General features: G+C 41.9%; 1 protein-coding gene across 5 annotated transcripts in view; it reads right to left on the bottom strand.

The window, feature by feature from the left end:
- FILIP1 (filamin A interacting protein 1) overlaps positions 1–17,742 on the bottom strand; it is a 180,937-nt gene that overhangs the window by 55,010 nt on the left and 108,185 nt on the right. For all 5 annotated transcript variants that reach the window (XM_064486934.1, XM_064486935.1, XM_064486936.1 and 2 more), the window contains exons 3-4: positions 9,206–9,379; positions 409–587 (exon numbers count right to left, since the gene is read on the bottom strand). In XM_064486934.1, coding sequence (XP_064343004.1) covers positions 409–587; positions 9,206–9,379 — 353 coding nt within the window. The remainder of the gene's footprint in view (positions 1–408; positions 588–9,205; positions 9,380–17,742) is intronic.

The raw sequence follows: 17,742 nt of genomic DNA, 5'->3' as shown, positions 1-17,742 counted from the left end.
TCTTGTGCATGCTAAGCATGGGCTCTACAACTGAACTATACCCTGCCCCTTGAATAAGTAAGTGGATTTTAATCCCAAAGAGATAAAGTGGATTATCTCCGATAGAAGGCACCAAGTAGAGAGGCTTTTGAAATGTAGGTGCTTCATTGATCAAGTTAAAACAGAAGCTCCCTGAGTCTGTGGCTTTCTGATTTCCGCATCCTAGTGGGAGTGGGGTGTCCTACTTACACGCACATGGTCACCTAAACAGTTCCAGGCAAAATCTGGCTCGCTCTCTGCAAACCATTCAGAAGCCGAACTCGGCCTTGGACAAGTGTCTGCGGTGTCACTGGCGGGAACTCTGATCCCCGACGGGAGGGGCGGGGTGAGCCGCCGCGGCCTCCGTGCCTGCGGCGCCGGTGCGGTTACCTCTCTCGCTCCTGCTCCAGCAGGTTGGTGAAGTCGTCGCTCTTGTTCATGTAGTCCGTGTGCTTGTGCTTCTCGTTCTCCAGCTCGTACACCGTGCGCCGGTGACACTTCTCTGCCAGCAGCAGCTGCTCTAGCATGCGCCGGTAGGTTTCCTTCTGTTTTTCCTCGAGTCTGTCCAGCTGAGAGAGCAAACAGGGAAAAGAGCTTACCATGGTATTTCATTTACATATGACTCGAAAGAACTTCCAATGAGATGGCACAAAGCCTTAGTCAGAAAAAAGAGAATGCATTCCTCTTAATCTCAGAAAAATAAACAGCCCAGCAGGCATGTGTACCAGACTCCTCCCTTGGAAGGAGGTGATTATCATCATCACAAGCTTCTTCTTAAGGCTGACAGTTACATGCATCTCCTGGAAAAGTATACTGAAGGACCCACAGTCCTCTTCTTTCAAGAGATTCTAGGTCGTACTCTTGCCTTCGGAGACGACCCGCACTCTGTCTATGGAGTGTGTACCTACCTTTACTTTAACTCCCCCCATCCACCGTGTACATCTCTCTAAATAAATCTACTTTTACTCAAAAAAAAAAAAAAAAAAAAGAGAGAGAGAGAGAGAGAGATGATAAGTATAGGGAGAATCTCAGAATCTCAGAACTTGTAGAGAGCACATATCTCAGCTGAATGAGATCTTACCCAATATTATTACAGGGATTTTTGTGCTTATTTCCCTGGCCAGGCCATAATCTTTAAGAGACCATGCCTTGATTATCATTTTAGCCCCTGGTGCCTAGCACAGTGCCTGGAACAAAGTAAGTGTTCAGTAAATGTTTGTTAAGTTGGACCCCATCTTACAATATTGACAGTTTCCTATCCTACTCTCCTCTTCAAGTTCTAATGCAGGAGTTCTCAACCTCAGCACCACTCGCATTTTTGGACAGTTAGTTTTTATTTGAGGGGCCGTCCTGTGCACTGAGGATGTCTGCAGCATCCCGGGCCTCTGACCACTAGACGCTGGTGCTACCACTTCCAGCTGAGACAAAACTATCCCCAGACATCGTTAAATGTCCCCTGGAGGCCAAAATCCCTGTGCTCCCTGCCCCGCATTGAGAACCATTGCTCGACTTGAAACAGACATATTTAAAATCCATTCTCAATCCCACAACCATCTCCCTACACCCCAGCAGGTTGGCTCCATGGGTATCAGCGTCAGAGCTCTTCCCCCTGATCTTCCACATTTGCCCTTTAGTGACTAAGGAGGATCTGAGGGTCCCTCTGCAAGCGTATTATATCTTCATTGTGAGTAAATCATTTGTGAGGTCCAAAATAAGAGAGCTATTTGGGAGAAGGGTATGGTTCAGGGGTAGAGTGTGTGCCTCGCATGCAAAGGATCCTGGGTTCCATCCCTAGTGCCACCATTAAATAAAGAAATAAATAAAAAACTGAATTACCTCCCCCAAGATAAAAAAAATTAATTAAAAAAAATTTAAAGAGCTATTGTCCCCATAATCCTCAGTGTCTTCTGACTAGACCCCCACTTGCTTTGCCGAAGGGCAGGTGACCAGACAGATGAATGAAGTCCAGGTTAACTGGTGCCTGGTCATACCTGTGATCATCCAGGGACTGGCAAATTGTACTTTCATGGGTTCGGATAAATTTCTGTAGTCTTCATGGACAGTCTATAAAAGAGATTTTCTCACCAGAATAACTCCCTATGACAAACTATTCTCCCCAAGAACACTCCCACCTTTCCACAAGTGTGATTGTCACCATATGTTAGAGTTTGTCAGGCATTGCTGGAACGTCGTCATCATCCTTAGAAATATAGAAGGAACAACTCTTTCCCTTTTTTGAGCCTTCTTACTTGGTCATAGAGCATGGCCTTCCCACCTTTTGAAAGTACCTGGAAGAGCAGCTTCTGCCTGTTTCCTGATACCCTGGTGCACTCTTCCTGAGGAAGGAGGCATGGCTGTTTGCAGGTTGTATTTGGGACGAGGAGCTGGGCAGGGACAGTGCAGCCTTTTCATTTCTTACTTTTTACCCTGCCTGCCATCAGATGGTACCTTGTGCTTTAAAGGCCCAAACTCTCCCTCAAGTGCTTTCTCCAAAGTCTAGAAGTGAAAGTACTAGGAATCTGGTGGTGGTCATTTATCTATTTAAGCCAGTAATAAAGTTAAATAGTTTAAGGAGTCTGCCAGACCCCTGAAGTTATCCCCCAATCCATTCAAGAACTCTGGAGGGGAAAATGGGTGTATTATTAACTGGATAGCTGACTGAGATATACCCAGAGAGAGAGAGATTGAGGAGCATCTGGGGAAAAACAGCAAATGTTGATATCAAGTGCCCTGGGGCAGCCTAGGGAAGGGGGCAGGTCCTCGCTTTAACATGTTCTGTCCTTGTGGGATTGGTTGTTCTCATAGTCCCCGGGGCTGGGCTGCTGTCATCTCTGCGGACCATATTCACCTCACCTACTAGCGCAGCTTGGCCTCGGCACTGGTTACAGAATTGGGAGGATGGTCTTTTTGTCTCTTAATGCACATAGGAAGGATGCTGAGACACTGGTGTGTGCCCTCCGATTTTCACACAGAGCCGCAGACCCAGGCTTTAAACTGCAGCGGCAGTAAATTCCTCTTTAGCAATAAAGCACTAGTGTGTGTGAATATCCAGCTTTCAGTTATAAATTCTGGATGCAAGAACTAACATAGGTAGCAAGAGATCAGCTGCGCCAGACCCTGTTTCTTGTTATTTCACTTGGAACTGCACTGAGCTCCTAGGTGAGAGCTGAGGCGGGCTAACCTCTTGGGTCTTTGTGGCTTGTCCAGAGACTCTGAAGACCACCTCCGATAATTATGAGCTCTGTGGATTCATTAATCATGTACACTGTGTCCCATGGTTTTTGGTTTTCAGGCTCCAAACTGTGGCTCAACCACAGAGGAATGGTAGTTTTTATTAATGAATAGTGAAAGTGAAATGGGCACCTATTACTCTGGAAGTGCACCTCCTACTTGGACAGAGATGGAAGGAAAATTGAATGAGATCATCATAACACCAAAGGCCAAGATTTACTGAGGAAAGAGTGTACCTGAATCAAGTTGGTGGAGAAGACGTTCAAGGACTTAAGACAGGGAGAAATTTCAGTATATTTCAGACAAGAGGAGCATGGTTTGGGAAATGACTTTAGCTCTGTTATCAGGGGAGGGCTAACAGAGGATGTATTAGGGCATTTAGAAGGAGAGAAATCTACTTAAGAGGAAATGTGAGGTCTTAAAGACAAAAACTGGATTTGCACAAGAGGGAAATGGATCTAATAAGTGCTCTTAAAGGCAGGGCTCTATAATAGGAGGTATCTTAGTCATTGTTGAATCAAAATGAGTGATCAGAGGAGTCAGAGACAGGAGAGGCTGGGCCACAGATCAACGCAGAGCCCCCCACAAAGGTGTTCGGATCCAGGAAACGTGTGAGGAACGCACTGTAAAACTGCAGACAGTTCTTCATGAGATCCAGCACGAGCCCTTCTCCTGAAGACTGCAACAGCTATTCAGAGGGGTCACATAAAACATGGACAGGTTTAAGAATTTAAAATCTGAGAAGATCAGGGTAGGATATTTGAAGCAATTTGGGGTGAGTTTCAAGGTGTCTGTTATGGCTGGTGGGCCCTGAGTGAACGTGCTCAAGAAACGTGGAGACGTAGATTTGGAAGGAACGAGGAGACAAAAGGAAGGGGAGCTGGGCAGGACAGCGCAGATGCAGTCCAAACTTGGGGTGTGGTCCTGGGAAAAGGCTCCTCAGAAGGGGTATCCAACTCAAGAACTCAAGAAAGGAGGTAGGACCTGTGTGGAACAGAGCATCTTCTCAGCAGACTCATAACTCCTTGGTTTTGCTTCTCTCACTGAGGGAGACCACACAATACAGAATATAGAAGGAAATATTTTGAAAACAAATGTCTGGGTCTGAGAGCATAGGGGAAGTGGAGGCTAACAAACAAATCAAAAACCCTAAGATCCTTAACAGAGCAATAGAGAAAGAAGGGGCCCATTTGAAAAAATTGGTCAAAATGTTAAAAGCTACAACAGCAAAACTCAGCTCAGCCCTCCTACTGCGGAGAAGGTTGTGACAAGAGAAAATATCGTTGTTGCCTTGGCAGGACGAGTTACTTGAGAATTAGAAAGTTCAAGAAGGCAAAGCTCTGAGAAAGAGCAGCACCTGTGTAAGGTATGGTCCCCACTAGGCACACAGGCTCCAGAAGGGTCACCTGGGGGCGGGGGCGAGGCTCCTGCTGAAACAAGGAGGCACTGGCAAGAGATGAGTTTCCTCAGCCCAGGCTCAGTGACTGAATATGGGAAAAGATTACAGAGGTTTTAAATATGTAGGTGGAAAAGTAGAGCACCTAAAATAAGACAGAGGCATAAAGGATGTCACCGCCGCAGAGCCCTAAACTTCGCAAAAAGACAGATATGTTTCAAGTGCCACTCACTGAGGGCAACGATAGTACCTGCAAGCAGATTCCACCCCCCAACCCCGGGTTTGCCATTTCCCATAACTGTTAACCTCTTGATGGTAGTGATACAGGAAACAATGAGGGGCGAGAGAGGACAGCTGTGTCTCAGGTCTCAGTCAAGTCCCTGGGACTCGCCCTGCCACGTGAGGGTCCTTGGCTTCACACAGGAAAGAATTTAAGAGCGAGCCATAGTGGTAAAGTGAGGTAGATTTATTCAGAGGGATACGTATTCCACAGACAGAGTGCAGGCCTTCTCAGGAGGCCAAAGAGGCCACAAGGCGTGGGGGCGGGTGTTCAAAGTAAAAGATACACACTCCTCAGACAGGTCATCTCGAAAGGCAGCAGAAAGATCAGGCAAAAGCCACAAGGTGCTGGGTTGCTGGTTTTTATGGGCTTGGTAACTTCATATGCTAACAAGTGGGAGGATTATTCCAACTGCTTTGGGGAGGGGGCAGGGATTCCCAGGAACTGGGCCGCCCCCCACCCTTTGACCTTTGATGCTCAGCCTTCAAATTGTCCTGGCACCTGTGGGAGTGCCATTTAGCAGCTACTTTATTTTAATGGGCGTATGTTGAAGCTCAAGGTCTACTGGGAGTTGAATCTTCCACGATCTTGGTGCTAATTGCTGTGTCATTCTTTTAGTGGCTGTGCCCTGCCCCCTTCCCTCCTGTCTCAGTAGCAGGCTCCGTCTGATGTGGCCAGCTCCCCCCTCCCCCACCCACCCACACCAACCAGCATCCTGTTGTAGCTGAAGATTTTCTCTATCTACCCATCTTCCCTTAGACATCCCCTAGGTCTCTGCTTTGGTTTTGGTAAGAGTAACATGAGCCTGCATTGTACTGAGTCCTGAGGTCAAAAAATATAATTTCGCTTGAGATAAATTGACCTTAGAGCTGGGTATTTTCTTGCATTTTTAAAATTTATGAGTGCTATGATAATTGCATGTGTCCTACTAATTCTTTGGACTCTATGAATAGACATAGAATAAGGGACTTCAGGATGTATTAATTCAAGAAAATGCTTAGGATTAAGATCTCTCTGGCTAAGGCTAAGCAGAGTAAGAATTTGGGAAGGAAAGAAACTGAAACCTTAATTTATTTGAAATTTTGCTGAAGAGTTATGAACTCTGCTATCCCAGACTTTAATTTACAAGGAAGCTCAGCGGGATTTAATATTTGCTGCTTAATTTCTCCCCAGATATTTGGTGAGAGAGTGGGGTCCTCCGTTTTGGATCCACTGCTTAAACTTTGGTGAGTTCTACTGGATTACCTAGCTGAGCCTAATTTGGTATGGGAATTAGAATAAGCAGTGATTTTTTTTGGCTTGAGGTACAGCCTGGCTTCTGTAATTGGGAAGAACAAAGCTGACTCCATATTGGATCCATTTCTTTCACTTTATCCTTTGTATTCTATTGCTTTTGCTACAAGTTAATCACTGAAGCATTGTTGCCTATAGCTTAAAGTATACATATTGGTCCATCTCTGGGAACCCTGCCTCCCATGCCTGAACATTAAGCTAAAATACCTTTGTTTAAGCTCACAGGAAACATGCTGACCAGGCCCACCTATGAACACTGCAGGAAGAAACTGACACATACCCTCTGGTGTCCAGAACCAGGAAATATTTGCAACAACTTACTGCCTTTTTTACTTTACCTCTTCACCCTCCATCCATCTTTTACTCTATAAAAGAACCTAATATCCAAACCCAGGCAAGGTGGTTCTTTGGGACACTAGTTCACCATCTCAGTCTGGTGGCTTTCCAAATAAAGCCACTACTCCTTGCCCCAACAAATCGTACCTCAGTTTATTGGCCTGTCGTGCAGTGAGCAAACGAGCTTGGACTCAGTAACACTTCTAGGAACAAGAGCTGGACTATCTGCTCATGGGCCCAGGAGGCTGATGGAACAGTGATATACTGGGATTCTTTATGAATCCCATATGAATCCTCATAAACTTGGAAGCAGCACTCTTACTTCTTGAAGGAGTCACAAAATGGCTTCCCTGATGCTAAGGCAGCTTTAAGAACTTATTGTGATTAATTAACTTGCTTTCTTTGAGTTATGCCCTACCCTAAATAACTTGTACCTAAACCCAAGAACTGTTTTCCAAAAAGAAGGTCACAGGACAGTAACCCTGAAGGAACGGATCCTCCAAGAACTGTGACACAAGATAAACTTTTGTGAAAGACTGTTGTTCCTGATCACTGATATGCTCCGTCCTGTTTGCCTATATAATCACCAAGCCCCAAACCCCAAGACGGATTCACAGTTACCAAGGTACTAGCCTGCTATGACCCCCCCTTTGCCCAGCAAAGCTATAAAACCGCTCTTTTCTTTGCTCCTAAACTCTGTCCCCGAGTTTGAATTCACCTTTTGGGGGTGCAGAGACTGATTTTTTGGTAACATTCTGAGAAACAAGAACTTGATTGTTAAGCCCAAAAGCTAAAGAAACCAAAATTCTGTAAATGGTGGAAGATAAGTCTTTTCTCCTCTGGCTTTCTATTTTTCTCACAAATCAGGACCTCACCATTTTGCCGGTGTTGGGAAAAGTAGCTTCTGTCCTTCCCTCTACCTCCTTATTCACTCCTCCCCAAGGAAGGAATAATTCTTCAGAATGTTGAGTTCAGGGGAGAAAGCAACCAAGAAGCATGTCCAGCTTAAGTTAGCCCAGCATGCGTTCTAGGAGGACAACCCAAAAGAAAAGGTGAGTGTTTTCTTCTCTGCTCCTCTGTCCATGAGGTAGGAGCCCTTCAGTTAGACCTGCTTTCTGAAGGTAGGTTGGAAACTCCTTTCTTTGAGTACTGTCCATAGAACTCAGTGGGTTGGAGGCAGTGATTCTGGATGTGTGTGCTCTGCAGACCTACCTCTCCCTTGAGGGGTCATTCCAAGTTCTCACTTGGAGAAAAGAATTAAGAAGCCCAAATGATGCTGAGCTCTTCAATCCAGGTGTTATAATAATAATAATATAAAACTGATATTTTGACCTCTCTGTGTCTTTTACTCCTCAAATCCCTCCAAGTTTGGAGCTAATGAAGAGTATGAGCAATTATCACCCTCAGCTCCTGGCAAATACTCATAGCTAATATTTGTGGAGGACCTAGTGTGGACTGCACACTATGTTAACAGTTTTAACAGGCATTGCTTCATTTAATCTTCACGACAACTCTGTGAGGTGTGTGGCGTTGTTCCTCCCACCTGACAGAAAAGAACACTGACCCTTTAAGAGCTGAGGTGACCTCCCTAAGGCCACAGGCAGCTGGTAACTAACTGTGGGTCTCAGACGTGAAAGTGCATGCAGCCAGTTGACGCTCTCCTATCACATAAGTATCTCTTAAAGCTCTAAGAAAAGATGAGTACAGAGCTCCAGTTCACCCTGGTTGCAGAACTCAGAAAAGCTATGGGGCATCCATCTGTGTTGAACACTGTCTAAGGCAGATCTTTAGGAGACCTGTCCAACTGAGCTGCTGCAAAGGCTTGTAAGTTAAAAATTAAATGACAATAAATTGCTTCAAGTCTTTAACTTCTGTGCTCTTTTTTCATTTATGATACTGATTTTGCATCTGTGAATTTTTTTTACGTGAATTTTTTTTACATGAATTCTGAAGAGTCAGTCTGACTAGATCCATCATCAGGTTCCCTAAATCGGCATTAAACTTCTGCTATGATGTGAGACCATTTTTTGCAGGTAGTATCATGGGTGATTCACAACAACTGTCAATAGTTCCTAATACAATCTTGTATAAAAATGATTAAATACTGTCCTATTAGATTTCCTTTCATCTTACAGAATTGCCCTCAGCCTTCTATTGGGATTTTGCCTAAACCTTTATATTTTAGCTGCTCACATGAGACCATTTTAATTATGACGGAGTCTATAAGATACCAAAACTGAGTGGCTTTGCAGCCATAAATTTCAACAAAAAAAGTCAATTTAATTTTTGAAGACCAATTTGATAATAATCTGAAAACTCAGTGCTAAAACTGATAAGCACCTCAAATTTTTACCCATATCATCTCTGAGAGAAATAAAAGACTAACAGACTGCAAGAGTATGTAACTATCATGATCACATGAGAAATATATTTCTGGCTTTATGTATAGCTAACGAAATGCTTCTACAATTCTTATCAATGAAATGTATCCACAATAACTCACAAACGGTTTAATTATACTTTAATTCTCTATCAGGGCATCATAAAATGTTTGCCTTTGGAAGAAAACGTTAAAGCACGTAAAATGCGAGAGGGTGAAGCCATCCCTCTAAGGGTCCCTTCTCGGGGGCCTTGCCGGCGTCTGTCTTTACCTCTGAGATGGGCTTCTCATACACATCTTCTCCGACGGACTTCTCCTGGGCCAGGATGGCGTCTCGGTGCAGGACCCGCAGCACTGTCTCGGGCTCCGCAGACCCGTAGTGAGCCTCCAGAACCTCAGGCTTGGTTTTCTCCGTCTTCAGCATGTGGATCACATCTTCCCTGGCCTGTGGTGGAAAGTGCAGTGGGGTCAGACTATTGACAACATAAATCCTAAGCCGGGCTCACAAAATCGATGCGGAGTTGATGGAATACACTCCCATCCCATCAGGGCGATTGGCAAATTCCCTGGGTGTTTTTTGTTCTTTTTTTTTTTTTTTTCATCAAAAGCAGATTGGCAAGCAGAGACTCTGCTTCAGGTTGCTAGGAAGCAGGCAAGAAGAAAAACGGTTTGTGCTAATATTAACTCCATAAAAATTGCTCTAACTAGCAATGATTCTGAGAGCGGGGAGGACTGTTCCTGGGCTGCCTACCCTGTTTCAGTGCACATGAGGTCAATGACCCCTTAAAGTTTCCTAGTTTTCTATTTATGCTCTCAAGGTAGTATTCAAATCTGGCTTAAAATTAAACCCCGCTCTCCCTCATTCTAGTTATAACTCCATGTGTAATTAACAAAAACAGCCTTTATTAAAAAAAAAAAAAAACAGCCTTTATTGGTGATTTTCTGCTACACATCAAGTGATTCATTTTGCACAGAAAAACATGGTTGGGAACTCACACGGTGCTGGGCTGGGCTTCTCAATCTAATCTATTTCTACCGAGGGTGAAATTTAAGTCCTATAACATCCAGACCGCCAATCAGACGAGTCAGGTTGTGGGGTCAGAGTTGTTCTTTCGGTTTCTTAGCAAAATTTTAGCATCTTGTTGAAGCTCTTGAGAAAGCCACATGATTATAGGTTTTAAAGAAATTGACTATGGTCCCCATCACATGCAAATACATCTGGATGTATTTTCTTCAGACTAGAAGTGATGAACACTGCAGTTATGATGAAGCTGACATTCAGCATACTCCCATCTGGTCGTCTGCTAGTTTTTCCAGTAATGGTGATGGGTATGAAATGTCCTGACTTCATCACAACTTGTACCGAAGAACAAACTGGTTGGCAACAGAGTTTCAGTCTGTGACATTGGAAGAGTTTTCCCCTGTGTTATGCTGACTATGAGTTTTAAATCATAAACCTGGCTTAGTATCATTGTATTCTAAACAAAGGAACTTACTAGTCAGCCCTGAGATAGGAACGTTAGAGAGTTCATCTTTCTTGAGATTTCTCACTTTTATTGCTTTTTCGTACACTCCAAATTCATCTAATTCCAAATGGCTGAAGACGAATTTATTACAGAAACGTCAAGGGACTGGAATTTGCAGATCTTCCCCATGTTGTCTGTGCCACATATACATGTGCTCATTTCAGGGCAAAAATGGAAAATATTAATTTTTGAGAAATCAGTGGTTTGGAATTAGCAAGAGAGTTGAAGTCAGAAAATGGTTTCATGGAAACACAATGTGTCCTTTCAAGGCAGGGCAGAAGAACAAAGCACACTGAAGGGACAAAGCGAATTGAATTAAATTCAATTCAGGCTAGCTGTACAGAGTCTCTGTGCAGATTAGAAAGAGGTGCCTGCTTCTTCCTGGAGACACAGCCCTGAGTCAGAGTGCAGTGTGCCTAGGGAGCAAAGAGTGGGCTGTATCTCCTCCCCTCTGCCAGGCCCCTCGTGCAAGGTACAACTTCCCATCTGTGTGCGGTGGCCCTGCACCGAAGGAGTCCAAGGTATGTCCGTTGTCACTGGTCTGCAGGCAGACGGTGTAAACAAAAAGCTTTACAACTGTAAGTAGGCAGCTATTTCAGTTTAAAAGTTCAAGCTATCTGGTTTAAAATATAACTATTATTGGTACCTGTCTTCTTGACCAAATCTTCCTAATTCTCCCAGAAGAAAACAGCTTCTTTTATTCCCACGGATGTGAAACACCTATATCTCCTCTCCCTAAAAAATATACTTATGCTTGAACTGTATTGACTGTGCTATGTTATGTGTATCACACATTTCATTCTTAATTACCCTTGACATTAATTACCAAAGAAAAAGAGACTGTGGTTATGTAACACTGTGCATTATATATTTAGAACCACACTATTCATCAGGAATTTACTGAAAGCATTTTTAATTTCTCTAAAAATAATCATGGAAGAAATACGAATATTGCCTACAAGTTACTGCTATTTAAAATAGCTTACTACCGTAAATCAATCATTCATATTGTGGAATCTGTTTAATCAATGGAGTAATGAGGATGTGATCATAAGAAATTTTTTTCATTACTTTAAACATATGATTCAATCTATGTAAACAAGATCAGATGCTATGTTTTGGGGTCAAAACCCCTTTATGTCTCTGTTTTGAGAATCTTGTTCATTTTTGTATAAAAGAATGAAATTCAAAATGTAAGAAGGTTCCTGTCCTTGAACATTGCGATTTTCACATGGAAGTTTTATCGCAAGCAAGCGGTTAAAGTCTTAGCGTGCTGAGGAGCTGTTAAATAGACCACTGTATTTAAAAAGATGTGAAAGGAGCCAGAGGGAAGAACATTTTGAAAGGGACTCTAGGAAGGGGAGAGATAGGGTTCAGAGGAAGAAGAGACAATTAAAGTGTTCAACTGACTTAGTTTTCTTGACGGAGGAGAATAGATATGAGGTTAGGGTACTGCAACAGACACAGAGGGGTCACATCCTTCTCCATCCTACACGACTCCTCTCTGTGCCAAGGGAGGCCTCCGGAGGCCAAGAACACAGATGTCCCTGCAGAACTGAAACTGTATGGCATGGAGCAAGGGGTTGTCTCAATTGGCTGCATAAGGGACTGATTCAAAACATGTGGGGGCAGCAAAGAGCCACTCTGCAAAGCCCGGGCCCACAGGTGAGTGTGTGAGCCACCTTACAAAGTCAAGGATGGGTATCTGCATTTGCTGAGAAAGCAGGGATGGAGGGACAGAATAAGACCCAGGACAGGTGGAGCCTGCACGGGTGGCATAGTTCAAAAGAGGGCTGAACCCCATCAATCATTCAATAAATATTTGTACACATTCACTTTGTGGAAAGCATTGCATTCAGTTTCGGAGATATAACTGCATCCCGAGGCACTGAAGTCTAGGGGGATAGAGACAAATGATTGAAAGGCATTTGCACTATAACACAATAAGCCTTAGGATGGAGGAGATACAAAGGGCTAAGAACACTTGAATCTGAGCTGAGGAAGGGGGCTTCCTGCAGAAAGTGACCTGATACTCTCACAATAAGTACTTGAGCCAGAGGAAGTGGAGAGGAGCGAGGGTAAGAGTATTAGCCAAGGAAAGACTGAAGGCAAAGGCCAAACGAAATAGACTTAGATGCGTGGGCTGGGGCAACAGGAGCCTAGAGTGATAAACAAAGGGCAACTCATGAAATGCTTGTAAACCAGGCAATGAGTTTGCATTTTATCACGGAACAGTAAGCAGCCTTGGAATTTTTAAGCAACAGGATTGTTTGACATGGTCAGATTTGCGTGGTGAAAAGATCATTCATCTGCTATGTTCAAAACATACCAATTCTGAATCAGCAGGTCTGATGGTGCAACCCAGGAATTGTGATTTAAAATATCTCTGCAGGTATTCTAAGTGAACAGCTGCATTTAGAAACCCCTGCTTTAGGACCGACCGATAGGCTGATTCAGCACCAAAAGCACTTAATTTCGGCAAGTATTTACTGAGTGCTTATTGCCGGCACTGCTGTGTTATTTCAAGGTCCCCGGCAGGATTGTCTGATTCCCAGGCACGTGCTTGCCCCAGAGATTATCAGTTCTGTGTTATTAGTTTCCCTGATCCTTCTTCACCAAGGACTCATGGTCACTTCAGACCAGCAGCATAAACCAGGGGGGTCCGCAAAAACTTGAATGTGTTTGCCGGCTCTGGGCAAAAGAGGGTGACCAACTGTCCCAGTTTGCCTGGGACTAAGAAGAGCAGAGTCCCACAAAGCTGGACTTTTGAAAATGAGGACAGTCCCAGGCAAACTGGGACGAGTTGGTTATCCTAGGGCAAACACTGAGTGGTCTGGGATATTCCAAATTGTCCCTGCATTTAGCAGGGCAGCTATGGTGGGCTCACTCTATATACTCAGGAACTGAATTCCGTTGACAGTGTTTACAAAACTTAGCTTTCTTTAAAGGCAAAAATCCATTATTGATGATTATGCCTGGTGACAGTTATAACTATTTTTTAAATTTGTGGAATATTTTTAATCATTGGGGAAAACCCACAATGAGTAGGAAAGAATGCTTTGTTCTTACGCCTACATGACATAGCTTTTCCACACTTCTGAAATGGGTGTATGTATAACTCTGGGAGAACAGGGGAATTAAAATGAGCCATGCAGCTTCCAGTTAAACCTGTTGCATCCTCTTGAAGCACTAAGATTACTTAAAGACTTGAGGGGGATGGTAAGTAGTTTAAGACTCTTTCAAAATATTAATACAATGTTAATATTGACTTGAATGTGTAGGACAAAACACAAGACTTAAAAAACATTTGCTTGAGGTGGACAGCCTGGGACAGGCTCTTGGACGATGCCACCGTGATCCCCAGCATGGGGGTCCACTCTCTTAGGCTGAGAGGGAGCACAGCCGGATGGGAAGTCTGAGGAGCCTGCCCATACCTACTGACACTGCACGCTTCAAACAAGGCGTTCCCTGCCGAGAACTGTTGACCTTCAGTGAGGGATGCATTTTGAGGAGAGAATAAATCAATTTCTATGCTATGGAAGATCCAGAATGTCAGTTTCTAAACACTGTCACGTCTTTGCATTATTTAGTTAACCACCTAAATATGGTCTATTGCTGCACTGGTCTAAGGAGCCCTAGAAAAGATGGTCTTGGAAGACCAGTGCACGCCCATTTCGTAGATGCTTTCTCATTCTGGGAACTCAACTCAATGTTCTGTATCTATTTAAATAAAGTTTCTTATTAGTTTACTTGCCTGTTTTTCAGGCTGTGAGCTGCTTTGAGGACAGGGACTAAGTCCACACGTCTACTCAAAGAGTGCCCGCAATAAGCACTCAGGAAATATTTGTTGAAATAAAGAAAAGTACAATTAAGTGATGTGAGGTCAGAGAGGCATAAACCGGCGCTGAAAAGCTCAGAACAACCTTAACCATTTAGCCTTGCTGAAAAGATCTAAACAATTCCATCTTGTCAACTTCCACTCTTTCATCTGACATTCTTGTCTACAATTTAGGAGTCACTTTGTTCTTAAGTTTATTCTAAAAAGAAAATATGTAAACTGAATAAGGAGAAACAGTGCATTCCACCAGAATGTTACAACAGGAAATAAACTCTCTTTAAATCTCGCACAAATTGAATTATACTATTTACCCTAGTTAGGTAAAATGGAATATTATAAATGTATTGGAAGAAAAAAAGCTATGTAATTTATGATGGTATTAGCTATTACTACAGAAATTAAAATTAAAACCTTTTTTTTTTTTTCTCCTCAATGTTAGAAAGCAAAGTTAACATGATTAGTAACACAACAACATACAAGAAGATTCAGCCATGGTTAGTTTAAAGGGCCATTAGGGCTAAAAATGTGTCTTTTGGTTTCTCTGGGGAAATTTCTTTCCACAGCAATCTGGTTAATAGTAGCTTAAAAATCCCTATACTGCTTACTCAGTAACGAGCACTTCTTTCTAGCACTTCAGACTGAATATTATCCAAAAAAAATCTTTTATTAAACTATCACAAGCAGATGCTCTTTTTCATATTAAAGCTTGCTTTCATTAGTACCATGTTAGCTTGAATTTTTTAAGTAAAATTCCTCAAAATCCCAATGATGTTTTTTGCAGAAATAGAAAAATCCTTATAGAATCCATATAGAATTTCAAGGGACTCTCAGAGAGCCAAACAAGAACAAAGTTGGAGGGGTCACATATTCTGATTCCAAAGCTTCCTACAAAGCTACAGTAATCAAAAGAGTGTGCTATTGGCATAAATACAGACATTTAGACCAGTTGAGTAGAAATAGAGAGCCTACAAGTAAAACTTCACAATACGGTCAAATGATTTTCAATAAGAACGCCAAGACCAGTCAATGGGAAAAGGATAATCTTTAACAAATGACCTTGAAAAATTGAATATTCACATGCAAAAGAATGAAGTTGGACCCTTACCTTACACCATATACAGAAGTTAACTTAAAATGAATCAAAGACTTAAATGAAGGGCTAAAACTCAGAAGAAAACATAGGGGAAAAGCTTCATAATACTGAATTTGGCAATGATTTCTTGAATATGACAACAAAAGCACAAGCAATAAAAGAAAAAAAACAGATAAACTGAGTACATCAAAATTTAAAACTTTTGTGTATCAAAGAACACAATCAACAGAGTGAAAAGCAACAGACAGAAAATATTTGCAAATCATGTCTGATAAGAGATTAATATCCAGAATATATAAAGAACTCCTACAACTCAACAACAAAAAAAACTCTGATTTTAAAACAGGCAAAGGACTTAAATAGACATTTCTATTTTTAATTTTATTGATGTATAGTTGATGTACAATATTATGTGTTATAGGTGTACAATATAGTGACATAAGTTTAGTTACACTCCATTTATAGTTATTGTAAAATATTGGCTATATTCTCCATGTTGTACAATGTATCCTTGTAGCTTATTTTATACCTAATAGTTTGTATCTCTTAATCCTCTACCCCTATATTGCCCCTGCCTGCTTCCCTCTGCCCACTAGTAACCAATAGTGTGTTCTCTATATCTGTGAATCTGCTTCTTTTCTGTTACATTCACTAGTTTCTTATCTTTTTTAGATTCCACATATAAAAGATATCATGCAGTATTTGTTTTTGTCTGTCTGACTTACTTCATTTAATATAATGCCCTCCAAGTCATCCATGCTGCACCAATGGCAAAATTTCATTCTTTCTTATGGCTGAGTAATATTCCACTTTATATATGTATGTGAATATGTATATGTGTGTATATATATGTGTGTGTGTGTACACACATACATACAACACATCTTTACCCGTTCATCTGTTGATGGACACTCATGTTGCGTCCATACCTTTTCTATTGTAAATAATGCTGCTGTGAACATTGGGGTGCATGTATCTTTTTGAAGTAGTGTTTTTGTTTTTATCAGACATATACCTAAATGGACATTTTTTTAAAGAAGATATGCAAATGGACAACCAGCACATGAAAAGACACTCAATATCACTAATCATTAGGGACATGCAGATCAAAGCCACAGTGAGATACCGCTTCACACCCATTAGGATGGCTGTCATCAAAAAAGCAGGAAATAACAAGTGTTAGCAAGGGTATGGAGAAACTGGAATCCTTGTGCACTGCTGATGAAAATATAAAATGGAAAACAGTATGATGATTTCTCACAAAATTAAAAATAAATTACCATATGACTCAGCAATTCCACTTCTGGAATTCCATGTACCCCCCACCCCCACCAAAAAAAAACGGAAAGCAGGGACACGTGCTTATAGCAGCATTATTCAATAGCCCAAAGGAGGAAACAACCCAAGTATTCATTGACAGATGAATGGATAAACAAATGTGGTATATACATACAACGCAATTTTATTCAGCCTTTTAAAAGAAAGGAAATTCTGACACAGGCTACAACATGGATGAACCTGGAAGACACTATGCCACGTGACATAGGCCAGTCACAAAAGGACATATACTATATGATTCCATTTATATGAGGTACTTAGAGAAGTCAAATTCATAGAGACAGAAAGTAGAATGGGGGCTGGCAGGGGCTGGGGGCAAAGGAGGATGGAGATCTATTGTTTAATGGGTTCAGAGCTCCAGGTTTGGAAGATGAAAAGAGTTCTGGGGATGGATGGTGGTGATAGTGCACAACAAGGTGAATGCATTTAATGCCAATGAATTTTACCCTTAAAAATGGTTAAAGTGATTAATTTTATGTTATGTATATTTTCCTACAATTAAAAAAAAATTAGAAGTACTACCTTGTTCACCTCCCAAAAACTTCAGATAAGAAAATAAAAATCATCACCAATCCTTTATCTGGAAATTACCACTTTTTAAAAAAGTAAAATTCCATGTAATAAATTATAAATAAACGATAAATTCCAGTCATATTTTCCTTGTGATTAGTTAGCAGAACATCACAGTCGTCCATGGATTTACACATTTTTAAAAAATGTTTAAGTTTTCATTATTTATGTGGTTTTCTTCTCTTTTCTTTTATACACACATCGGGATATTTATAGCAAGACAGCTGCTATGTCCCAGATTAGAAATTAGATAAGGCCACAGGTTCCCCCCTGCAGTGCTGTGATTCTGCAGTGTATAATTTCTTAAATTCCAAAAGACTAGAATCTTTTTTTTCTGGGCTAAAAAGATGTGGAGCTGAGCTCTTAGGCTGCCCACCCCTCGGTGTAATCAGGCCCAGCTCTCTGTGAACCAGCTGGGAAGCTGAATTCTGTAAAACATGGGA

This window comes from Camelus dromedarius, chromosome 6 (assembly GCF_036321535.1).
Source record: "Camelus dromedarius isolate mCamDro1 chromosome 6, mCamDro1.pat, whole genome shotgun sequence".
Taxonomy (NCBI): domain Eukaryota; kingdom Metazoa; phylum Chordata; class Mammalia; order Artiodactyla; family Camelidae; genus Camelus; species Camelus dromedarius.
The sequence above is the reverse complement of the archived record's forward strand: the minus strand, read 5'-3'. Positions and strand labels throughout refer to the sequence as shown.